The 19915-nt window shown below is 34.1% G+C and overlaps 1 protein-coding gene across 1 annotated transcript in view; it reads right to left on the bottom strand.

The window, feature by feature from the left end:
* Window positions 1-19915, bottom strand: part of FOLH1B (folate hydrolase 1B) — a 41003-nt gene that overhangs the window by 19140 nt on the left and 1948 nt on the right. Inside the window, exons 2-9 of the mRNA XM_037841031.1 lie at window positions 19189-19297; window positions 17453-17639; window positions 15247-15348; window positions 8622-8747; window positions 7677-7863; window positions 4730-4823; window positions 1745-1843; window positions 1390-1475 (exon numbers count right to left, since the gene is read on the bottom strand). Coding sequence (XP_037696959.1) covers window positions 1390-1475; window positions 1745-1843; window positions 4730-4823; window positions 7677-7863; window positions 8622-8747; window positions 15247-15348; window positions 17453-17639; window positions 19189-19297 — 990 coding nt within the window. The remainder of the gene's footprint in view (window positions 1-1389; window positions 1476-1744; window positions 1844-4729; window positions 4824-7676; window positions 7864-8621; window positions 8748-15246; window positions 15349-17452; window positions 17640-19188; window positions 19298-19915) is intronic.

Below are 19915 nucleotides of genomic sequence, written 5' to 3'. Positions count from 1 at the left end.
AGACTTGTGTAAGTATATGATTTGTCCTGAACTTGATGTATTTTTCCTCTATCTAAAGAAAGTGTGGCTCAAGCCAAGATGCAAACATGTACTTCAATGTATTACAGTAATCACAGTAGCAATTTATTCAAACCTTAGCCCAATAATTATCCTTATCCATATCTTTATATAATACTCTAATACTCTGACTTTACCTTACTTACTACTTTCTGTTTTCCATATCTTCAGAGTAAGACAACATGGTGACAGCATAGTAAGTTCTCTATTTTCATTCCTTCCACTCAGTTTTCAAAGTACAGCTCAAAGATATTCCTGTTTATGAATCCTTCCTAGTTTCTACAGGAAGAGGGAATTACTTTGCCCACCCAGCCCTCAGGGCAACTTTTTCATATCTGATGTATCCTTTAGCAAACTTAAATGTCTGGTTTTGCTCCCTGTGAGCTCTTTGTGCTGATCTGTATCTATTTTATCTCTCCATCCCCAATGCCAAGCACAGAGTTGGCACAAAATAAGTGCCCAGTAAGATTCAATTAATAGTCAGTTATGTATTGTTTAGTACTCGGTGGAAGCATATCAATCACCTGGATCCCTGAAAGAAAGCACTGGCTACTTTAAGAAAGATATGCAATTTAATTGTTTCTGATTTTGTGAGAAGTATGCAAACAAATAGTTCCTAAGGAACTGAAAAACAATGAACTAAGACTTTAATTGGAATATATAAAATGAGCTCTCATTTCAAATATCTTATGAAAAGGATGTGTAGTTTGGGGGAAATCTCTTTATAATTCCCATTTCTTGCCTACAGTTTGGCATTGTGAAAGAGTAGTTGGAATGATAGTATACCTTGTGATATTTAGAGGAAGAGTATTGGTATGTATAACATAACATGAAAAAATATGTGTGTATGTGTGTATCTATTAATCAGCAGGTCATCTGAAATCCCCTGTGGAATCATGTGCCTATATAATTTCATCAATGACTTAGGGTGTGGAAAAGAAAAACTGTACAATATGCAGTAATTCAATGTCAACTTAATTGTCTCAGAGTGTTCTTTTATATAGATATTTATGGTTATATATGTCTCCCTACAAAACATGTGGAGAGTAAATTCAGAAGACTCAGAGAAAACAATTCAAAACAATTTCTCTCTGCCCTTCCTCCCTTGATTCAATTTAAGCATGCACAGTTCACCATTTATCTGGTCAGCTGACCAACCTGACGCCAACATTTAGTTTTTCTTTTCTTCACAAAATTATCTCATATTTATGTATTCTATCCTATAAGGGCAAAGAGTTGCTTTGCCTTGTTCACCTACTCTCCCAGAGCTTGGAGCATGGCTGGTACATACAGTTGCTCAATCAATATTTGTAGAGTGGTTGATTTATTTACCTGGTTCCACTGATCCTTTGAGAGTTCCAATCACATTGTATATTCTTGTCACTTTATTATAAGTATGGATATGCATCTTGACTCGTCTAATGCAAAAATAAAGGACACAGACTCAAAACATTGGTTAACAGATTACCCCCCACAAAGATTGCAAAATCTTACACCTTCTAAAAAGATTTCTAAATTTACACAGACCACAATTATGTTGGCCAATTGTAATGATCTTAGATCTACTCTAATTGGTGGCTTTGTTTCCGCTGGTACTAGAGAGGTTTTACTTTTTCTGTCATCCTCTGTAACTTATTTTTTAAAAAGTTCCCCCTAAAAGCAGTTAAAATTTTAAAAGCCTCTTAGCTGTGTTGAAAAGTTCCCAACAAAACCAGGTCCAACATTGTAGGGCACGCTGAGACTTCCTCTCCAGCTGCTGTCTGGTGGCGCTGATCCGCCCATTTTTCTGTCGGACACAAAATTTATTATTAGATGAGGGAAATCTTTGAAGTCTGCTCCTAACAATTTCTATGGGCCAAGGATAGTGCTAAATGTTTTGCATATATTATGGTATTTAATTCCTTTTATGAGGTAGTTTCTATTATTATTACACATAAGGAGCCTGCAGTTTAGAGAGATTAGGAAACATGCCCAAAGTCACACAGCTAGTCCATGGTAGAGCTGAGATGCAAATCACTGATAAGAAATAGGACTCTGCAGTATCAGTTTTCAGTAGTAATCCATGTTAAAAGTGTTCTCCAGAGCATGAGCTGAAGCAACATCTTGTTGTGTACCTGTGGAAATATCCATTACATTATTTCTACCACTGATAAATACATTTCTGGATATATGGGGGGGGTGTTACCATTTACAAAATACTTTCACACACATTTTGTTAGGGATGAGGAAGAGCAGGGGAAAGGAGTTCAGTTCAACCTGCAACCCCAAATGCTTCATGCCTTTCTTTTATTCACAACGGTAAAATGATCCAGGCAGATCAGTCAGTGCATGTCACTAGCCCCTGTTCATCTCTCAGCAGGTGGCTGAGAAAGAGGATATGATAATGTTTATGGAATGGTGGGATATTTGCACATAAAAGATATCCTTTCCCACACGATATCTTTTACCCAATCTACCTTCAGAATTTGAATCGCCAATTTACAAATTTGCATTTGTGGTTTCACTTCAACATAGCGGCCTTTACTATATATATTGAGCATAAATTGACTTATCCTTGATTGAACTTGGAAACAAGTATAGCTTCACTAAATAGCAGCAGATGGATGAGTGGGGTTCCAAACAAATGTAAGAGACTGGAGCCTCAAAGTGAATAATTTCTACATTAAATACAACTAAATTTTGATGAAAATCCAGCTGTAAGCCAGATACAGACTTATTTGGGCCCACCAGAGCCATTTTGTTCCTGTTACATGAAAATTCCAAACCTTAAATGTGGGTCCAGTTAAAGCCTGTTAAATGTCACTCTTTGAAATTATACTAAGATATTTAAGTATGAAATGTAAAGTGATAAACATCACTCTGTTTTTTACAGTTTTATCTCTGGTCACATATTCCCATGCACCCTTGGTTTTGATGCTTAGCGCACTCTGCAGTTTCCTACTTCTTTTTGTGCCTGGACATGGGATGCTCTTCCCCTGCCTACCTAGTTGAGGAAATATGAATAGCCCAACTTGTCCTAGAATTAACTATACACTCAACACTAAAACATGCCATAAGGTTATCTTCTAATGGCAATATAGCTATTTAAAATATTATACTTTAAAATGCTGTACCATAGACTAAATGGTTATTCTCTTTTTCTTATCTCTCTAGGGAGTTCAGCTTGTAATTTTAAGCAATAGGCTATAAGGTTAATGTTACTTACATTAAAACACACAAATTGGCAAAAAGCATAATCAATAGTCAAAACAGCAGAGTATTAAATATTTAAGCAAAAGAAGTTGCAGAAGGCAAGTGAAGAAGAATATATATATATATACTTAAATATGCATAAAGCATTTCCACAACAATACGCTTAAACTAATAATTGTAAACTAATAATTGATTGTCTTTGGGGTGGAAATAAGAGGGAAAACTTTTACTGTATACTCCTTTGAATTTTGAACTATGTAAATATATTTCCTTTTCAAAATGAAAATGTTAAAATAAAGTAAATTTATCAGAAAGAATACGTAGGCAACTACATATTACAACATAAAAAGGTGATGAATAGTCCATATTCCAACAAAATATTAAAATATGAGTCCTAGTTTGTAGCACTCCCACAAGGACAAGTAAACACATGACTGGAGCCCAACCTAATAAGAACAATTGTATGTAAGAATTTAATATACTGAAGAAGGAACTATCACAAATCTATAGAGAATGGAGGTTTTATTCAATAAATATAATTGAGATAATTTTTCAGGGATATAAATGTCTTTAGGTCCTTCTCTCTAAAATAAAAAAAAATGTGGGAAGATAAATAAATTGAATATTAAAATTTCAAGCTGTAAAAATAACAGAAAATATAAGTAAATGATTTTCAGCAGGAAATGCCCGAGAGGATTTGATAGATGGGAGTTGTTCAATAAATACATATAAACAGTAATGAATTTAAAAATCTTTAATCTGGAGCATATTAATGTAAATTTCACCATTTGGCAAACATTTATTGAGTATCTATTATGTTCATGTCACTGAAATATTCACTAAGGAATAAAAATTGAACTAGACATGATCCTTCCACCAAATAGTTTGTGATGCGCAAGAGACTTATTAGGAGAAAGTCCTCTGCGGGAAATGAAGATAGAGCTAACGAAGGCTGAGAAAGCCATCAGACTTCAATGCAATTCTCACACTAGGTGAAGGGGAAAGGGAAGGAAGAAAAGAAATAAAGAGTGTTGAGCAGATGCATGTAGTTCAGCAAAGCTGTCAGGGAGTCCAGGAGCCAAATTCTCTCATAGAATTGCCCTGTGTCTCCCAGGAATGAACCTGTCTTATATCCCTGCCACATTCAGTCCCTGACTAGAGCAGCCTGAGAGAAGTGTTGCCTTGACACAAACATGCTGATGGATTGTAAAGCACAGTGGCTGAAGCCATTAATCAGTTATGCTTCCTGCTGTCAGAGATATAAGAGACAAATTCACGGCAGCCACACACACAGGATACCAGTATATAAAGTTAAATTTCAGAATTGAACCACTGTTCTATAAAATGGAGATAAAATTACATGCTCCATCCATCTCAAAGAATTTCAGTATCAAGTGATGAAGATGAAAATACAGAAGGTGAAGACTGCTTGTCTAGAGAATAAGCCAAATGGTGATCCCTGTTTTCCTTACAAACTTACTGCAGGAGCTCCTGTGCATCATGGTATCCAATTGGATGAACAGGAATAGTTGGAAGACCAACAGCCTCTGCAATTCCAAATCTGTAAGCATATTCTGAAAAAAAATTGAAAATATTTTCAACAAAAATTCACTCCCTTTAAAAAGCACCTCTGTGAAATACACTAAACATATTCTCATTTCATACCTACTAGAATAGTTAAAATAAAAAAGACTGACAATTCCAAATGTTAGTGATACAGTAGAGCAATTGAAGCTGTCATACACTGCTGGTGAGAGTGTAATATAGTACAGTCACTTTGGAGAAGTCTTTTGAAATTTAAAGTTATACATTGTCACCAGAATTTCACTCTTAGATACTTATTCAAGAAGGATTAAAACCTATATCCACAAAAACACCAGTACAAAATGGTTCATAGAAGCCATATTTATATCAGTAAAATACTGTAAACAGCTTAGATGTCCATCAACAGGAGAATGAATAGACAATTTGTAGTATTACAATAGAATAGAATGTTACACAGCAATTAAAAGGAACAAACCAGTAATACATCCAACACATAGATAAATCTCAAAATCATTACAGTGGATGAAGGAAGCATGACAAAAGAATACATACTGTCTGATTTTCCAGGCAAACTAATTTATGGTGATAGGTATTGGAAAATGGTTGCCTCTGTGAGTAGTAGTGGAAATTGATCAGAAAAGGGCACAAGAGAACTTTTTAGGGTAAAGGAAATGTTATAGATCTTCTTTTGGGTGACATAAATGTATGCAATTTCCAAAATTTATTAACTGAAATTTTAATATCTATGCATTTTATCACATGTAAGTTTTGCCATAAGATGAAACACATTTCTGTAAGATATTCTATCTTTATTTTTAAGCATTTTTACATTATTTATTTTACAAATAAGAAAAAAACATATTTCTGCAGATTTAAGAAAAATAAGAGCTATTTTTCCATTTTTTCTACAGATTTTTAAATGGTCTGGCAAGAAACAAATAATTACAAAAGCTTATTTTTTTACTTGGTAAAGTGACATAATGATATGATATATGGGATTTGTTTTCAAATTCTCTAGGCTTAATAACAAAAACATGCAGGATGGATAAATGAAATAAAATTGACAAAATGTTTATAACTATCTCTACTTCTGTGTATATTAAAAATATTCCATAAGAAGAAGGAAAAGAAAAAAAAAAATAGGACGCAAAAGGGAATTCAACAAATGTTAGCCCCATAGGGAAGGCATGATTTTTTTTCCCCTAAAATACCATCATTTAAAATTGAAGACCATCAATGGAAGTATTCCTGTTAATTTCAAAATTTTCACAATTTTAGCTTTGTATAACTAACAGAACTGGGAAAGAGTTGCATTACTAAAACTTGGGAATAAAGATGGAATTTCAATAAAGCTTAGTTAGATTAGTCTGATGTTATCAGGTAATATGTATTGTTTTTAAAAAATCTCTGACAACGTACTGTGTTCCAAGAAGATTAACAAAGTCAAAAAAAAAAAAAGGCTTTAGAGGAATCTACAATATAGTGGGAAAAGTAAATGGAAGGAATAAATATGTATCAGATACTCTGGTGAACTATTTCATTCAAGTTATACAACCTTGGTTGCATGGTAACCTTGGACAGATTACTTCTCTTAGTCTCACTTTCCTGCTCTGTAAAATAGAGAAAATACTACTACTTATGAGGAACAAAGAAACTAATTAATGCATATAAAGGGCTGGCATATAAAGTTATCACTATTATCTTTATATAGCAAAATGCATGGGGCACTTTCGGACTGCTATAATCTAGATGTGTCCTTTCAGAGGTTCATAGAATTACTAATCTATTATCCCTTAACCACAATTGGGACAGTGTGAAATCATAAATTTTTGGGAACCTTCTTGGCAAGAAAGCCTTTTTTGACCTGAACTCATTAGACAGCAAAATCTGACATGAGCTGACACAGGACCCGATCTATTTGTTTTATTTACTCCCACTTAATATGAATATTCATACATTTTTTTTTCTGATAAATCTTATCTTTTTTTTTTTAATTTTTTTTTAATTTTTTTTTTAATTTTTATTGAGATTGTTCAGATAACATACAATTATCCAAAGATCCAAAGTGTACAATCACTTGCCCCTGGGTACCCTCATACAGCTGTGCATCCATCACACTTAATTTTTGTTCAATTTTTAGAAACTTTTCATTACTCCAGACAAGAAATAAAGTGAAAGATGAAAAAAGAAAAAAAGAAAAGGAAACTCTAAACCTCCTCTATCCCTAACCAACCCCCTCAATTGTTGAGTCCTAGTATTGATATAGTACGTTTCTTACTGTTTATGAAAAAATGTTGAAATACTACTAACTGTAGTATATAGTTTCTAATAGGTATATAGTTCTTCCCTATATGCCCCTCTATTATTAACTTCTAATTGTATTGTCATACATTTGTTCTGGTTCATGAAGTGATTTCTAGTATTTGTATAGTTGATCATGGACATTGCCCACCATAGGATTCAGTTTTATACATTTCCATCTTTTGACCACCAACTTTCCTTCTGGTGACATATATGACTCTGAACTTCCCCTTTTATTCATACATTTTGTCACAAAAATATTTATATTCTTTTTATCATATTTCATTTCAGTCCCCTATATAAGTGCTATGCAATATATGGTATATGCACCATATTACTTTTTCAATATATGAAAAGTCCAAATTCCAAAACCCATCCATACCCAAGGTTTTCAAATAAGGGGTAATGGATTTGAACCATAGTTTTTAGACTTCCAAACTCTTTAATTTACTTCTTAGATAAAAAGAAAGTAAGAAACAAAGACACATTTAGTCCAATTATGTGTCTAAGGAAATACTTTAACAAAAATCACTTAAAATTTTTTTTAGGTTTCCCATGGTGACTGCAGCCTGGTCACTCACCATTTGCTGGGTAACCTGGTGTGAGAGGGTCCCCTGCACCGTTAAGATTTAGGATATTCCCATGCTGGACACCGCCTCCAGGAAGATTCCAACCCTGTGGATAGGCCCCAACACCAGGGGCAAAGTAGTCAGCTGGGTCTGAATACAGAATCACTCCTTTGGCCCCTGCCAGCTGGGCATTTTTAACCTGTAAAACACAGTCATCTTTAGTTACTACAAATTGGTTGTTCTAGATTTTGTAATATCAATTTTCAAAATTACACTTAAAAGATCAGCCAAATTTTCTCTTCAATCCTTTATTGTAAGGCCCACACCAAAGGACATTTTGCTTTTTCTTTTTTCCACTTCAAATTCTAGTAACAGAGTAGAAGGATTGGGAAAACATTTGCCGTGTCCTTCCACTAATCTAGAAGCACAATAAGCAAGTAGATTCCACAAGCCAGACACCTATTTGTTCTATTGCTGAAAAGGTAACACTAGTCTTGAAATTTAATTCTCCATAAAAGAGGGAAGAATAAAAAACAAAAATGTTAACAAACCAAGTGATAATAATGTAAAACAGCTACCCGTAGATTGGTCTCTCTCATTACATATAACAGTGGTTCATATTAAAATTTCATTTCATAAAGATGTTGTGGATAATATTTAAAATAAAGATACTGAATGCTAACAACAACAAACCCAGCGCAAGTTTCTTCCTAGGCCACAGACAAATTTTATAGGTGGAGAAAAAAATCTTTGCTCCCTCTCAATTTCTGCCCTGGCCAAATTCCAATGCTGCCATTGAGAAATGCTGCCTATAAGCTAGTAAATGTGCCCTTCTATAAGGTGGTATGTTAACAGAGAGATTATGGTCCTCAGGAAGTCTCAGGTGGATTGTTCTGCACACATAAGACACAATATAATTTTTTATATTTGGGGAAGAGGGAAAGAGATGATTTTTACCTTATTTCCTCTGAAAATTTTTCCATATCTGGCAATGACAATCTTTCCAGAACAATTGATTTCCATGTCCCGCTCCAGTTTAAAGAAGTCTTCAGTTCGTGCATAGTTAACATACACTAGATCACCCTGTTGAGATTGGGAATGATTTAGCACAAGGAAGATTGAGTGCATGGAAGTTTCTCAGCATGAGGACTGAGTCACATCTTTGGAAAAGGGAAGAGGTAAAAGAACATAGAATTAGCAGGGCATGAGCCTCAGATAAGAGATTCAAGGGAGACTGAACTTGAGGTGAGAAGGCAATTAGATGGCAATTAAGGAAATATGAATTAAATAATCAATTTGTATCTATCTTTCTTCTATATTATGTCTATAAACTATGAAGGTGTTCCTCAGAAAAATGCATATAAACATACACATACCCACACGGCTGCATGAAATTTCAAGAGGTCCAGGCATCCTAGAGCAAGTAGCCCTTAATGAGAACAACACTCTGTTCACAGTGCATTCACAAATAGTAGTTTAATATGTCTTCACAAACAAAGGTAAGATAATATAACTACTTTAAGGGTCGATCTCATACTAGTAATAGTATAATTTTGTACCAGTCTTATAATATCTCTGAGTCTCAATATTTTGATGCGTAATTCTGAAAAGAAATGTACCTCCTCACAATTTGCCACCTAAAATTTTTTATCATACAAGAAACAATTTTATATCACTTTTTGTATGTATCCAAAAGAATTTAAATACTATACTAATTTAATATTCAATATCATCCATTTAAAAAAAAATACCTGGGAAGTTCTCTAACAATCACAATTTTATTACTCCCTTTCCTCCTTCAACTTTATATTTTGTCCCCATTGCCCCACAGCATTTAACTCGAAAGTTAAATATATGTGTGCCGGACATTCAGATGTGCTGTTCAGATTCCCCTTCCATGAAGGACTTACTGCACAGCTACAAGTAGGGATCTCTGCAGATAGCTTTCAGCTGACAGCCTGATTGGCTTTTATAAACGGGGGTTTATTCAGATACAAATTTACAGTCTGAAGGCCATGGAAATGTCCAAATTAAAGCATCAACATACGTATACCTTCACCAGAGCAGGCCAATGGCATCTGGAAAACCTCTGTTAACTGGGAAGGCATGTGGCTGGCATCTGCTGATACCAGGTTGTGTTCCACTCCTCTCTCAGCTCCTGTGCTTTCTTCAAAATGTTGCTCTTGGGGTGTTTTGTCCTCTTTTAGCTTCTCTGGAGTAAACATAGGGCTAGCATCTCCAAAGTGTCAGCAAAAGTGTGCTTTCAGCAGTCATCTCCAAAACGTCTCTCTCAGCTGCTCTCCAAACTGACACTCTTCAGCTGCTCTGTCCTTCCGTTTGTGAGCTCTTTTATAGGACTCCAGTGATTAAATTAAGACCTACCCTGAATGGGTGGGGTCCATATCTCCATGGAAATAATTCAATCAAACATTTCACCCACAGTTGATTGAGTCACATCTCCATGGAAACAATCAAAGGACTCCAAACCAATCAACACTAATACATCTGCCTCCACAAGATGGCACTAAAGAACATGGCAATTTGGGGGACATAATACATCCAAACTGGCACACAGCCCCTTTAGCAATTGTCTCAACTACACACCTCCACCTTGCCCAAGTCATGTCCCTTCTCAGAGTGAAGTTTTAAGGCCTGGATATCTCAGTCCCAACCCAGGACAATTTCAGAAGGGCCATTAGGATTCCAGAGTTAAGCTGTAGTGGCTGGGCTGGCTTTGCAGTGTGACTGCTCTTTTAGCCCAATCCTGCTTCCTTCCCCTGATTTCCACAGATGTGGCTCTCAAGAGAACATTCCTAAATTAACATCTAATACCCTAAACTCCATTTCAGAGTCTGTTACTCAGAATCTGGATATGAATATAAATAGAAAATTGTAAATGCTCATTTCCTGTAACAGACTGTATGTGTTCAAAAAAATTATGAGTAGTATAAAATAGATTCTAACAATAACAACATAACAAATTTTTATATATGATAATAGCTAAGCATAAAATTTTACTAGAAACACATATCTTATTGGAATGAATGGAACTTTAAAAAATTACCTCCTGGATCTGTGGATGAATAAATTGTTGCTAGAATGAGATAGGGTTTAGCATCAGTTCTATGCATATTTCTTGTTTTCATAGATACATGTTTAGAGAAACCTTGGGGTGAAAATGAAAAACGTTTTGCCCTGGAGATTTTCATAACCCAGAGAAATGCTTCATATTATGTTTTAGGATGAGTGGGGCATGGTTTTCATTTGTAAAGTAGGAAAAAATGATTGTAAATAGGGAGGTGGGGACATAGTACCAGTGGGTCATCAGCACAAGCAGTTCTCAATTCCATGAAAGACTACAGTGGGAAACTGATGATGCGGAAACTGATTTCCTTCAAAGTATCCCATGCCTTCCCTTGGAAAGTCTTCACACTCCCAGTCTGAAGCCCCCTGACCTGAATGTATTCTAATATCCTATAATTTTATTTTGGTTACTGGCTTCCTCTTTGACTACATTTCTCATAGCATGTGCACAAGAAATTTATACCAGATACTAAAATAGAGTTGTGATCACGCTGACTGAAGGATTCTTTCGATAAATATTTGTTGAAGACCTATTATTATGTGCCTGGCAGTGTTCTAGGCCCTAGGGATATAACAAATTCCTACCCATGAAAGAATAGAATGCATGAAGAGGGAAGAAAGACAAGATAATAGACAATAAACTTTATAACTAAGCAAATTAGATTATATATTAACAGATAATCAGTGCTATAGAAAAACTCAAAAATGTTTAAATAGAATGAAGTGAACTAATGTTAGGGTAGGTGCAATTTTAACTAAAATGAGGAAAGTCTTACTGTGAAGGTAACATTTGAATATTTGCTTCAGTAAAAGGATTACTTTGAGCTCTTGTATTTCTTCTTACAACCAATACAACATTCGAGCTAGTATTATATGTCTGATTTAGAATTGTTAGCTCTCTCTGGAGCTTACTCTTACTCTGTGGCTTCAAAGTTATTAACCAATTTGGTTTTAGTAAATTTGTTGTTAGTGTACATCTCCTAAATGAAACTTATTCCCAGAAACTTATTTCTAGAGAGATTTTTGTAAATGTCTCTAAATAGTGGCCATCTTTTGATAAATCAGCAATCCTGGCAAAACAAATTATGATGGAGAAGGAACTGGAGAGGATATTAGTTTAAAAATGACAGCGAACTCTGAAAATAAAAACAAGTGTGATAGATACGTCCTCTCAGCACTTTCCAAATCCAAGTTGTCACTGTTCACTAGAAAAAAGCTTTGTTCTCAGACAATGACCTTCTTGTATAATTTACACTGTACCACTGTTCTGTGATAGAACAAATACAATCATGCACTGTTCAACTAAAATTTTCCCTGCTTTCTTTCAAGCTTCCATCTCCCTGTCCTTGTTAATAGAGACGGAATTGGGAGACAAGACCATGGTTCTGAAAGCACGGTCCTTGAACTAGCAGAATCAGCGTCACCTAGGACCTTGTCAGAAATGTAAACTTTCCGTCCCAGACCTAGTGAAACTCACAGGGTAGGACCCAGAATCTGTTTTACATGCCCTCCAGATGATTGTGTTGCATACTAACATCTGAGAACCATAAGATCAGACTATATTTTATGGCCCATTATCAAACTACTAATTTCAAATAGCCCAAAGCAAACCCAGTATTTCACATTTCAGAGACTTCAGATGTAGATACAAATATGACTAATGATGAAATATCCTAAAATATCTACAAACATAGATATTTTAAAACAAAATTAACAAATTGCTGACTGGGTTACAGGTGTTCTAGTGAAGAATTCTCTAATCTTACACCAGCCAGCAAACTCATCTGATTATTGAACACAAACTACAATTCTATAGAGAATCACATGCTCTTTCTCTCCTCCCATTAATCTGGAAAAGTTTAAGTCTATCTGGAAGAAATAAGAGTTAGTGATCTTTATGGCTCTTTGCTATGAATAGAGTGATTTTCAAAGTTGAAACTCCTTTGGATATTTTAATTGGTTATGCAGTCAATCTACACATGAACGGGAGTGTAATTTTCTCCTTACAACATTCTGTCTTCCCATCCAGAAACACAATCCATTTCTTTATACATAATCTTTTTACTGCTCAGTAAGTTTCACAGTATTCTTCAACTAGCTCACACTCATTTTTTTGTTCTTTATTTTTTATTTTTTTTTGTTTCTCTTTTTGCATGCTTTTTCTTCCTTTTTTTTTTGTTCCATTCCCTTTTATTGTTGTTTTTTGCTCACACTCACTTAAGATTTTAAAATGTGTTTTTTATTTTATAGCTATTTTAAATTAAATTTTTTCATTATGTTTCTGCTACAACATACTAGTTGTCCATATATATTTAACTCCAATCTGGTAATATTAAGGACATTTTTTTTTAAATGAAGATTTTTTCATTAATTTTCTTTTTATTTTCTGGTAATACTGACATTGCACTGTAAATAATTAGGAAGGAAGAAATTAGTAAAGAAGACCCAAAGTGCAAAAACATAAGGAGAAAACTTTGACAATATTAAAATTAAAGATTTCTTTTCAGTAAAGGACAACATAGACAAAGTTAACAAGTAGGTGACCAATTAGAAGATATTTGCAGTATCTAAAAACAATATCGGGTGAGTAAATAAAAATAAAAGTAACCCCAACAGGCTGACAAGAAAAAAAAGGGCTGTAATTGATGATTTTATAACCCGAATAGCTAATAAGCACATTTAGAGAGGATCGACCTCATTTGTCATCAGAGGAATGTGAATTAAAACAAATTACAGCAACAGTAAGACAATTAGATGGGCAAAAATTATCAAGTCTTATAATTTTAAGCTTTGATGAAGACATGAGCAAAGAGGAGCACTCATACATCATCAGTGGGAGTATAACTGGCAGAGTCTGGACTTGACTATGTGAAATTAAATACTCCCTACAACCCAAAATCCCTCACCTGGGTTACTGTCCCCAGAAAAACCCTTGAGGCCCAAGGGGACAAGTATGAGGATATTCACGCCAACACTGTCTGTGGTAATGGGGATTCAGAAGCAAATTATGTGTTTGTCACTATGAGATAAATTACATATGTCATGCACACAGGATGGAATATGTAATAGCGAAAAGTAATGAACTACCTGACATAAAGCAACATGGATAAACTTCAAAAAGACCATTAACTGAAAGGAGTAAGAAACTGAGTAAGGCCTAAAGTATAACACTGTTTATATATATTTAAAATATATCAAACATAAAACAAAGTCATGTATTTTCAAGTACACATATACATCTAATGTAAAAAATAAAACAGAGTAGGTGTGAGGTAGAGGGGAATGGGATAGAGAATAGGGATGGGAGATGAAGGGAAAATAAAATAAAGGAGGGATCACATGTGGACCAGTGATGCTAGTGTGCCTTAACCTGAGGAAGAAGTCTAAGAGATTTCAGTACACTTGAAATCTAAGATATATTGTCTCTTCATTTCCAGTTGTTCTATTCCTTATATTTTGCAATAAATCTTAACTGACTGGCTGAGATAGATTTTTAAATATCAATTCAATTTAAGTATAAATATCTTACTTAGGATATTTACAATGATAACCAAGCCCTTGGCTCTCTCTTCAGTGACTGTCCAATATATCCAACCATCGACTAGCAACCCTTTGTGACTATATCGTAGGCACCTCAAACTCAGCACATCAAAAACTGAATTTACTTAATGTTAAATATTACATTAGGAGAGAGGGCTTTAAAAAGATAGTAATAAATTAAATACGGCTTTTTCAAATTCAGCCTTCTTATCAAAATCAGAGTACTACTCAGGAATCTTGGTGCTTGTTTATAAAACTTCAGATAATAGTAATACATATTGCATTACTGAGTAAAACACCTATAATTTTCTAGAATGAAATTCATGCTCTTCATTTGAAAATAGTGACAATACTATTATTCAAACTCTTATAAATTAATCATTGTTATTCAACTAAAGTAAAATATGCAGTATAATCATACAATGGAAATCACTCAACAATAGAAAGGAACACACTACTGATAAATGCTAAAACATGTACATCTCACGGACATTGTGCTTAGTGAAAGCAGAGGGACACAAAAGATTACATGCTATTCTATGCCATTTATATGAATTTCTAGAATAGACAAAGCTAATCTATTACGGCAAAAAAAAAAAATCAGAAGAGTGATTGCCTTGAGGAGTGTGTGGGGTTGGCATGAGGGGACCTTCTGAAATGATGGTAATATTCTACACATTGATGGGGGTTAGGATTACACAGATGTAAGCATTTGTACAAAGTCAATAAATGTACATGTGGGATTTCGGCATTTCATTGTAGTAAAATTTATCTTAAAAAATGTGAACAGAAATAATATACCTTTTTTTATTAAGAAATGCTAGCTTCTTAAATGTGAAAGAGGGTAAATTTAGATTAAGTAAAAAAAATCCCCTTTTATCTTTTAATTATTGTCTGCATGCATGTGGGCTTATTATTTTTTATTTTTGTTGTTTTGTTTTATTTATTTTATTTTTACCTCTGGCATTCCTGTTGGAGAGAAAGCATTGTAAGGTGGCAGAATATCTGATACATTTTCATATCCTGGTGGAGGTGGTTCAAATAATGATGTGTTGAAAATCTAAAGAAAAAACATATAAGAATCAAAAGTAAATTAGTTAAGGTTTGATAAATCTTATACTACTACACTCAAACATGAAAAAATGTCTATTATCTTTTCCACCAGTAGAGAGTTATAATGGGTCCTTCAGTATTTGTGAATACATATTAAATACCCAGCACTGTCCTAGAAATGGTAGATTACATAAGATGAATAAACTATGGTGCTTGTCCTCAAAACAGTACAATCTAGTTAGTGAGACAAAGCTGAAACAAAATACAGCAATCAGAAAATGATTCAATGTCAAACTACAGGAAGTTTCTGAGTAATTGCAAGACTAGTGCAGAAGAGGCAGTAAGTGATCTGAATTAGGAATAGATAGAAAGCTGGCATACATCTTTGATTTAGGAAAGAAATATAAACCCCAAATGAAAATTAACATTGTACAGTAATCTTAGCTACTTGCAATAACACTAAGATAATTACTTAGGGGCAAAGTAAGTATCAAATTCAGTACAATAAAAATTACATATTTGAGGAATCCATATCTGACAGTAGCCAGATACTTGGAACAATATTCACACTGAAAAGAACCAAAAACACTGAACAAAATACAAAACAACTTTTTAAGGATACCACTGAACTGGAAAAAAAATAGGGAATCTTCAGAGGCCTAAATATATATGTATTAATTAATTAAATAAATAACACAAAAGCAGGAACCCTGAGAGATAGCACTAAATCTACTTTTATCTTACTTGGTTCTATCAAAGCCTGGGGTCCTATGAGAGAGACATAAAAGTTAGAAGGCTACAGCTGATCCAATCAATGGAGTCTAACTGGAGGCCACTGAATAAACCTGAGTCTCCAAAAAACAACATCCTTTGGGGGGTAAAGGATGAACTAGAAAGAAACAAACCTGTCTCACAGAGAGATGACTTGAAGTAGAAGGGGAAAAAAAATGCCTGATAATTCAAAATCTTGCAATTTTCTATTCACTAGCCATGTGAAAACATACTATAGGATCTGGACAGTGCAGTAATATATAGGATTTGGGAGAGTGAGTCTGGGCTGATGTTTTGTAATATAAATTAGAGCACCATCTCTTTACCTCTCCTGAGGCTGACAGAACCTAAAATGAAACCAAATCAATTACCACCATCCCCCCCCCAAATCCCCACATCTTCCATATTACCAATAAGTTTTCTGCGATTCACATAGGGTACAAATTCATTTGAGAATTTTTCATTTTCTTTCATTGGGAAAGACTGTAAAAGAAACTGCTAAGGGGCGATAAAAATTCATCTGGAAACAAGGTCTTTATATCAGCAAGTCTTTCAGCCAAGGGAGTGTTCAATTTTGTATCACTTGATTTGTCCTTGTGGTAATCTACAATTTTACAGTAGCACTGTGCAAAGTGAATTTCAGGGCAAGTTTATGAGTTATTCTAATAATTAGGAACAATGTTTTCAGGTCAAGGAAATGACTTTTTTTGGGTGACTTTATCAAAGATGGAGCATACGCTCACTTTCCAAACTTGACTAATAGCCTCGAATTGTGTATTCTGAGGATAACTAAAACAATTTGGGTTTACAAAGCTCTATTTATTTTTTGTGAAATAAAAAACAACATACAGTTCAATTTATATTATTTGTCATCTCTATATACACAAAGGTAAAAAAATGTGTCTTTGAACATTAAAAATATTTCTTGTAGGATTCACAAAAATACTAATCATATTGGCTGCCTCTAGGGAGGGTAACTTGTCTGTCACTGTAACCAAATATGGGGCGGAAATTTTTTACTGCACGTCCTTCTATACTTTTTGAAATTTAAAACATTTGAATTGTTGAAATTTTTGAGATTAATAATGGTCTAAGAAATACAAAACAGCAATTGTCAATAAGCATTAATTTCTCAGAATTTATCTAACATTGTATTAAAATGAATATAAAATAGTCAAAATTGTAGTGGGATATTAAAGTTTCAGTAATACTGATTTCTATCAATGTTTGAAAATGGGATAGGACATTCTTTCACTGAGGCATTTGAAAATAGATTTTGAGAGGGAGATATCTTTGATTACCACCACCACCACCACCACCACCCCCCCTTTTTTTTTTACCTCATTTCCATCTTCATCAATTATTGAGATGTAGTTGGGATGAGTCTCATTGGGGTAGGACAACAGGACATCATAATGGGCTAACTGAACAGAATCCAGGCCAAATTCTTTCCATTGGGATTGAATTTGCTTTGCAAGGTTAAAGTTTTGTTCTGTTCCTGCTACATGTGGTATTCGTGTAAAATTGCTGGTGAACAAAAATTGAAAGTGATTAGAAATCAATCTTTAGTCAGAATTTATCCCAAATAAACAATAAAATAAGGCAGATTTACATGAAAATACTTCTAAAAGTGGTAAGCTGAAATACAAGGTGGTAACATTATTGCAGCAAATGGATTTTCAAAGTTTGTTTGGGGATGTCATACTTAATTTGTACTTATCAAGAAAAAAACTGGAGAAACTGACATTTATAGAGCACCTGCTATATGCAACCCTGAGGCTATAACCCAATTTAGTGGAGAGGAAATATACTCTTTCCTTAAGGGCAACATATTTTGGAACTGTGAGGGAATTATCTGTTTATTTGAACATGCCTAAGAATGAAAACTACGGCTTATCTGTCTGGAGCTCCATTTTTATTATACCTTTCAGGAAACTGACTATAGTGGAATAAATGCAAGAGGCAGAAACAGGTTTTCCACAAAGGTGGAAAAGTTTAAAGTTTCAGGGTCTTTCACTTGAAAGAACCCATCCAATGTGCTGGGGTGTCTAACAATCTTTTATTCATAATTATCTCTACTGTAACTAATACAGATGTATTTACTAATAATCACTAATAAATCCTTCAGTCATTATCAGTGACTTCAAGTATATTTGGACACATGCACTGCTGCTTAAAACTAAGCCAATTTGTTAAAAAAAAAAAAAGAGAGAACTTTATGGTTTGCAAAAAAAACTAGGTATTCTAATCAATCATATGTAATCATCCTATACAAGTGTTTTATTCTTAGTAGCCTTGCAAATATTTCTTAAATTTACACATTTACCTCTTTTGCTTTATGCTGGAGACAGCTATTTCAAGAAGCAGGAAGGTAGCTTTTAAAATATGATATATATTCTATTTTTTCACATGTGTCACAACAGTATCATTAGCCCTATATTACAGATGTGGAAATCAGGGCTCAGCAAAGTATTCACCCAAAGTTATGTTACTATTAATAGACAAAGATGAACTTCAAACTCAAGGCTGTCTGATTCTGAAGTCCAAATATTTTGACTACAACATAATGTCTTCCTCTACAAGTAGCGAGCAAGCTATGGCCTATTGACCAAATCAATTTGGTCTGCTACCTATTTTTATTCAGTCTATGAGCTCAGAATGGTTTTTGCATTTTGAAGTAGTTGAAAAAAATCAAAAGAAGAATATTTTGTAACACATGAATTATAAGAAATTCAAATTTCAGTGGCCATAAAAAAAGGCTTTATCAGCCACACTCATTGATTCATGTATTATTTTTGTGTTACAGCAGCAGAGCTTTGTGTTGCAACATTGGCTGCCTGGCTCATAAAGCCCGGCTGGCCCTTTATTAAAAATGTTTGCTAACTTCTCTAAAACATGTATGAAGATGAAGATCAGCTGAGAGGATATTCCTACACAGAGGGAATGTGATGCAATAAAATTCAACACACAGAACTTAAAAAAAAAAATTTGGTCCCTATATATGAAATTTGGGGTCAAAACAATAATTTTTTTTTCCCAGTGAACTGTCCATGAAAACTTTAAAGTAAATGCTTACTATAAAAACTCCTTAATGTTTTCAGCTTTCAATTCTTCAAAAAATTTCCTCTTTACATTATACTCTGGAACAAAGTTGGTAGCTTCACTGGAGGAATTTATAAGCCATCCTGTAAAATACATCCAAATACAATAATGAAATATGAGCTTATAGGCAGGTCTTGTTTTTCCTTATTATTGTATCCATCATAAGTGAAACACAAATTATCAATTACCTCTGGCATTAACTGAGATTTTCTGAACTTTAATTTCTCTTGCTATGTTCTTTTGAACATAAAAACAGATTTTAAAATTACAAAGCAATTACAGCACGTTAAAAGTTATTTTATCTAAGATATTTTGAAAGTTAAGGCACACAGATCTATCTTCTTTCTTCCATTCCCAATGGCTGTTCTGCTGTTGGCCTAGAATAGGCATTTAGTAAATGTTTATAATGAATTAACTATGAATATATTTAAAGTATATAAATTATTTTTAAGAATTGAAGGAAACTCAAGACTTCTAATTTGCTCTGGTTCCAAAATTAAAACAAAATATTGTAAGATTTTGTATTTCCAATTGAAGTAGGCTTGAGAAATTCAAATTCAGAAAGCTACAGTGAGACTGCAATTCACCCAACATCTCTGCAAGATGCCCACTTTACAGAGGAGGCCAGAGGCAATGGGTAGACAGATCACATTTAGCCACTGTAGGGACTTTGACTTTTAAGGTGAGGGAGATGGGACATC

The sequence above is a fragment of the Choloepus didactylus genome, chromosome 6 (genome assembly GCF_015220235.1).
Source record: "Choloepus didactylus isolate mChoDid1 chromosome 6, mChoDid1.pri, whole genome shotgun sequence".
Lineage (NCBI taxonomy): Eukaryota > Metazoa > Chordata > Mammalia > Pilosa > Megalonychidae > Choloepus > Choloepus didactylus.
The sequence above is the reverse complement of the archived record's forward strand: the minus strand, read 5'-3'. Positions and strand labels throughout refer to the sequence as shown.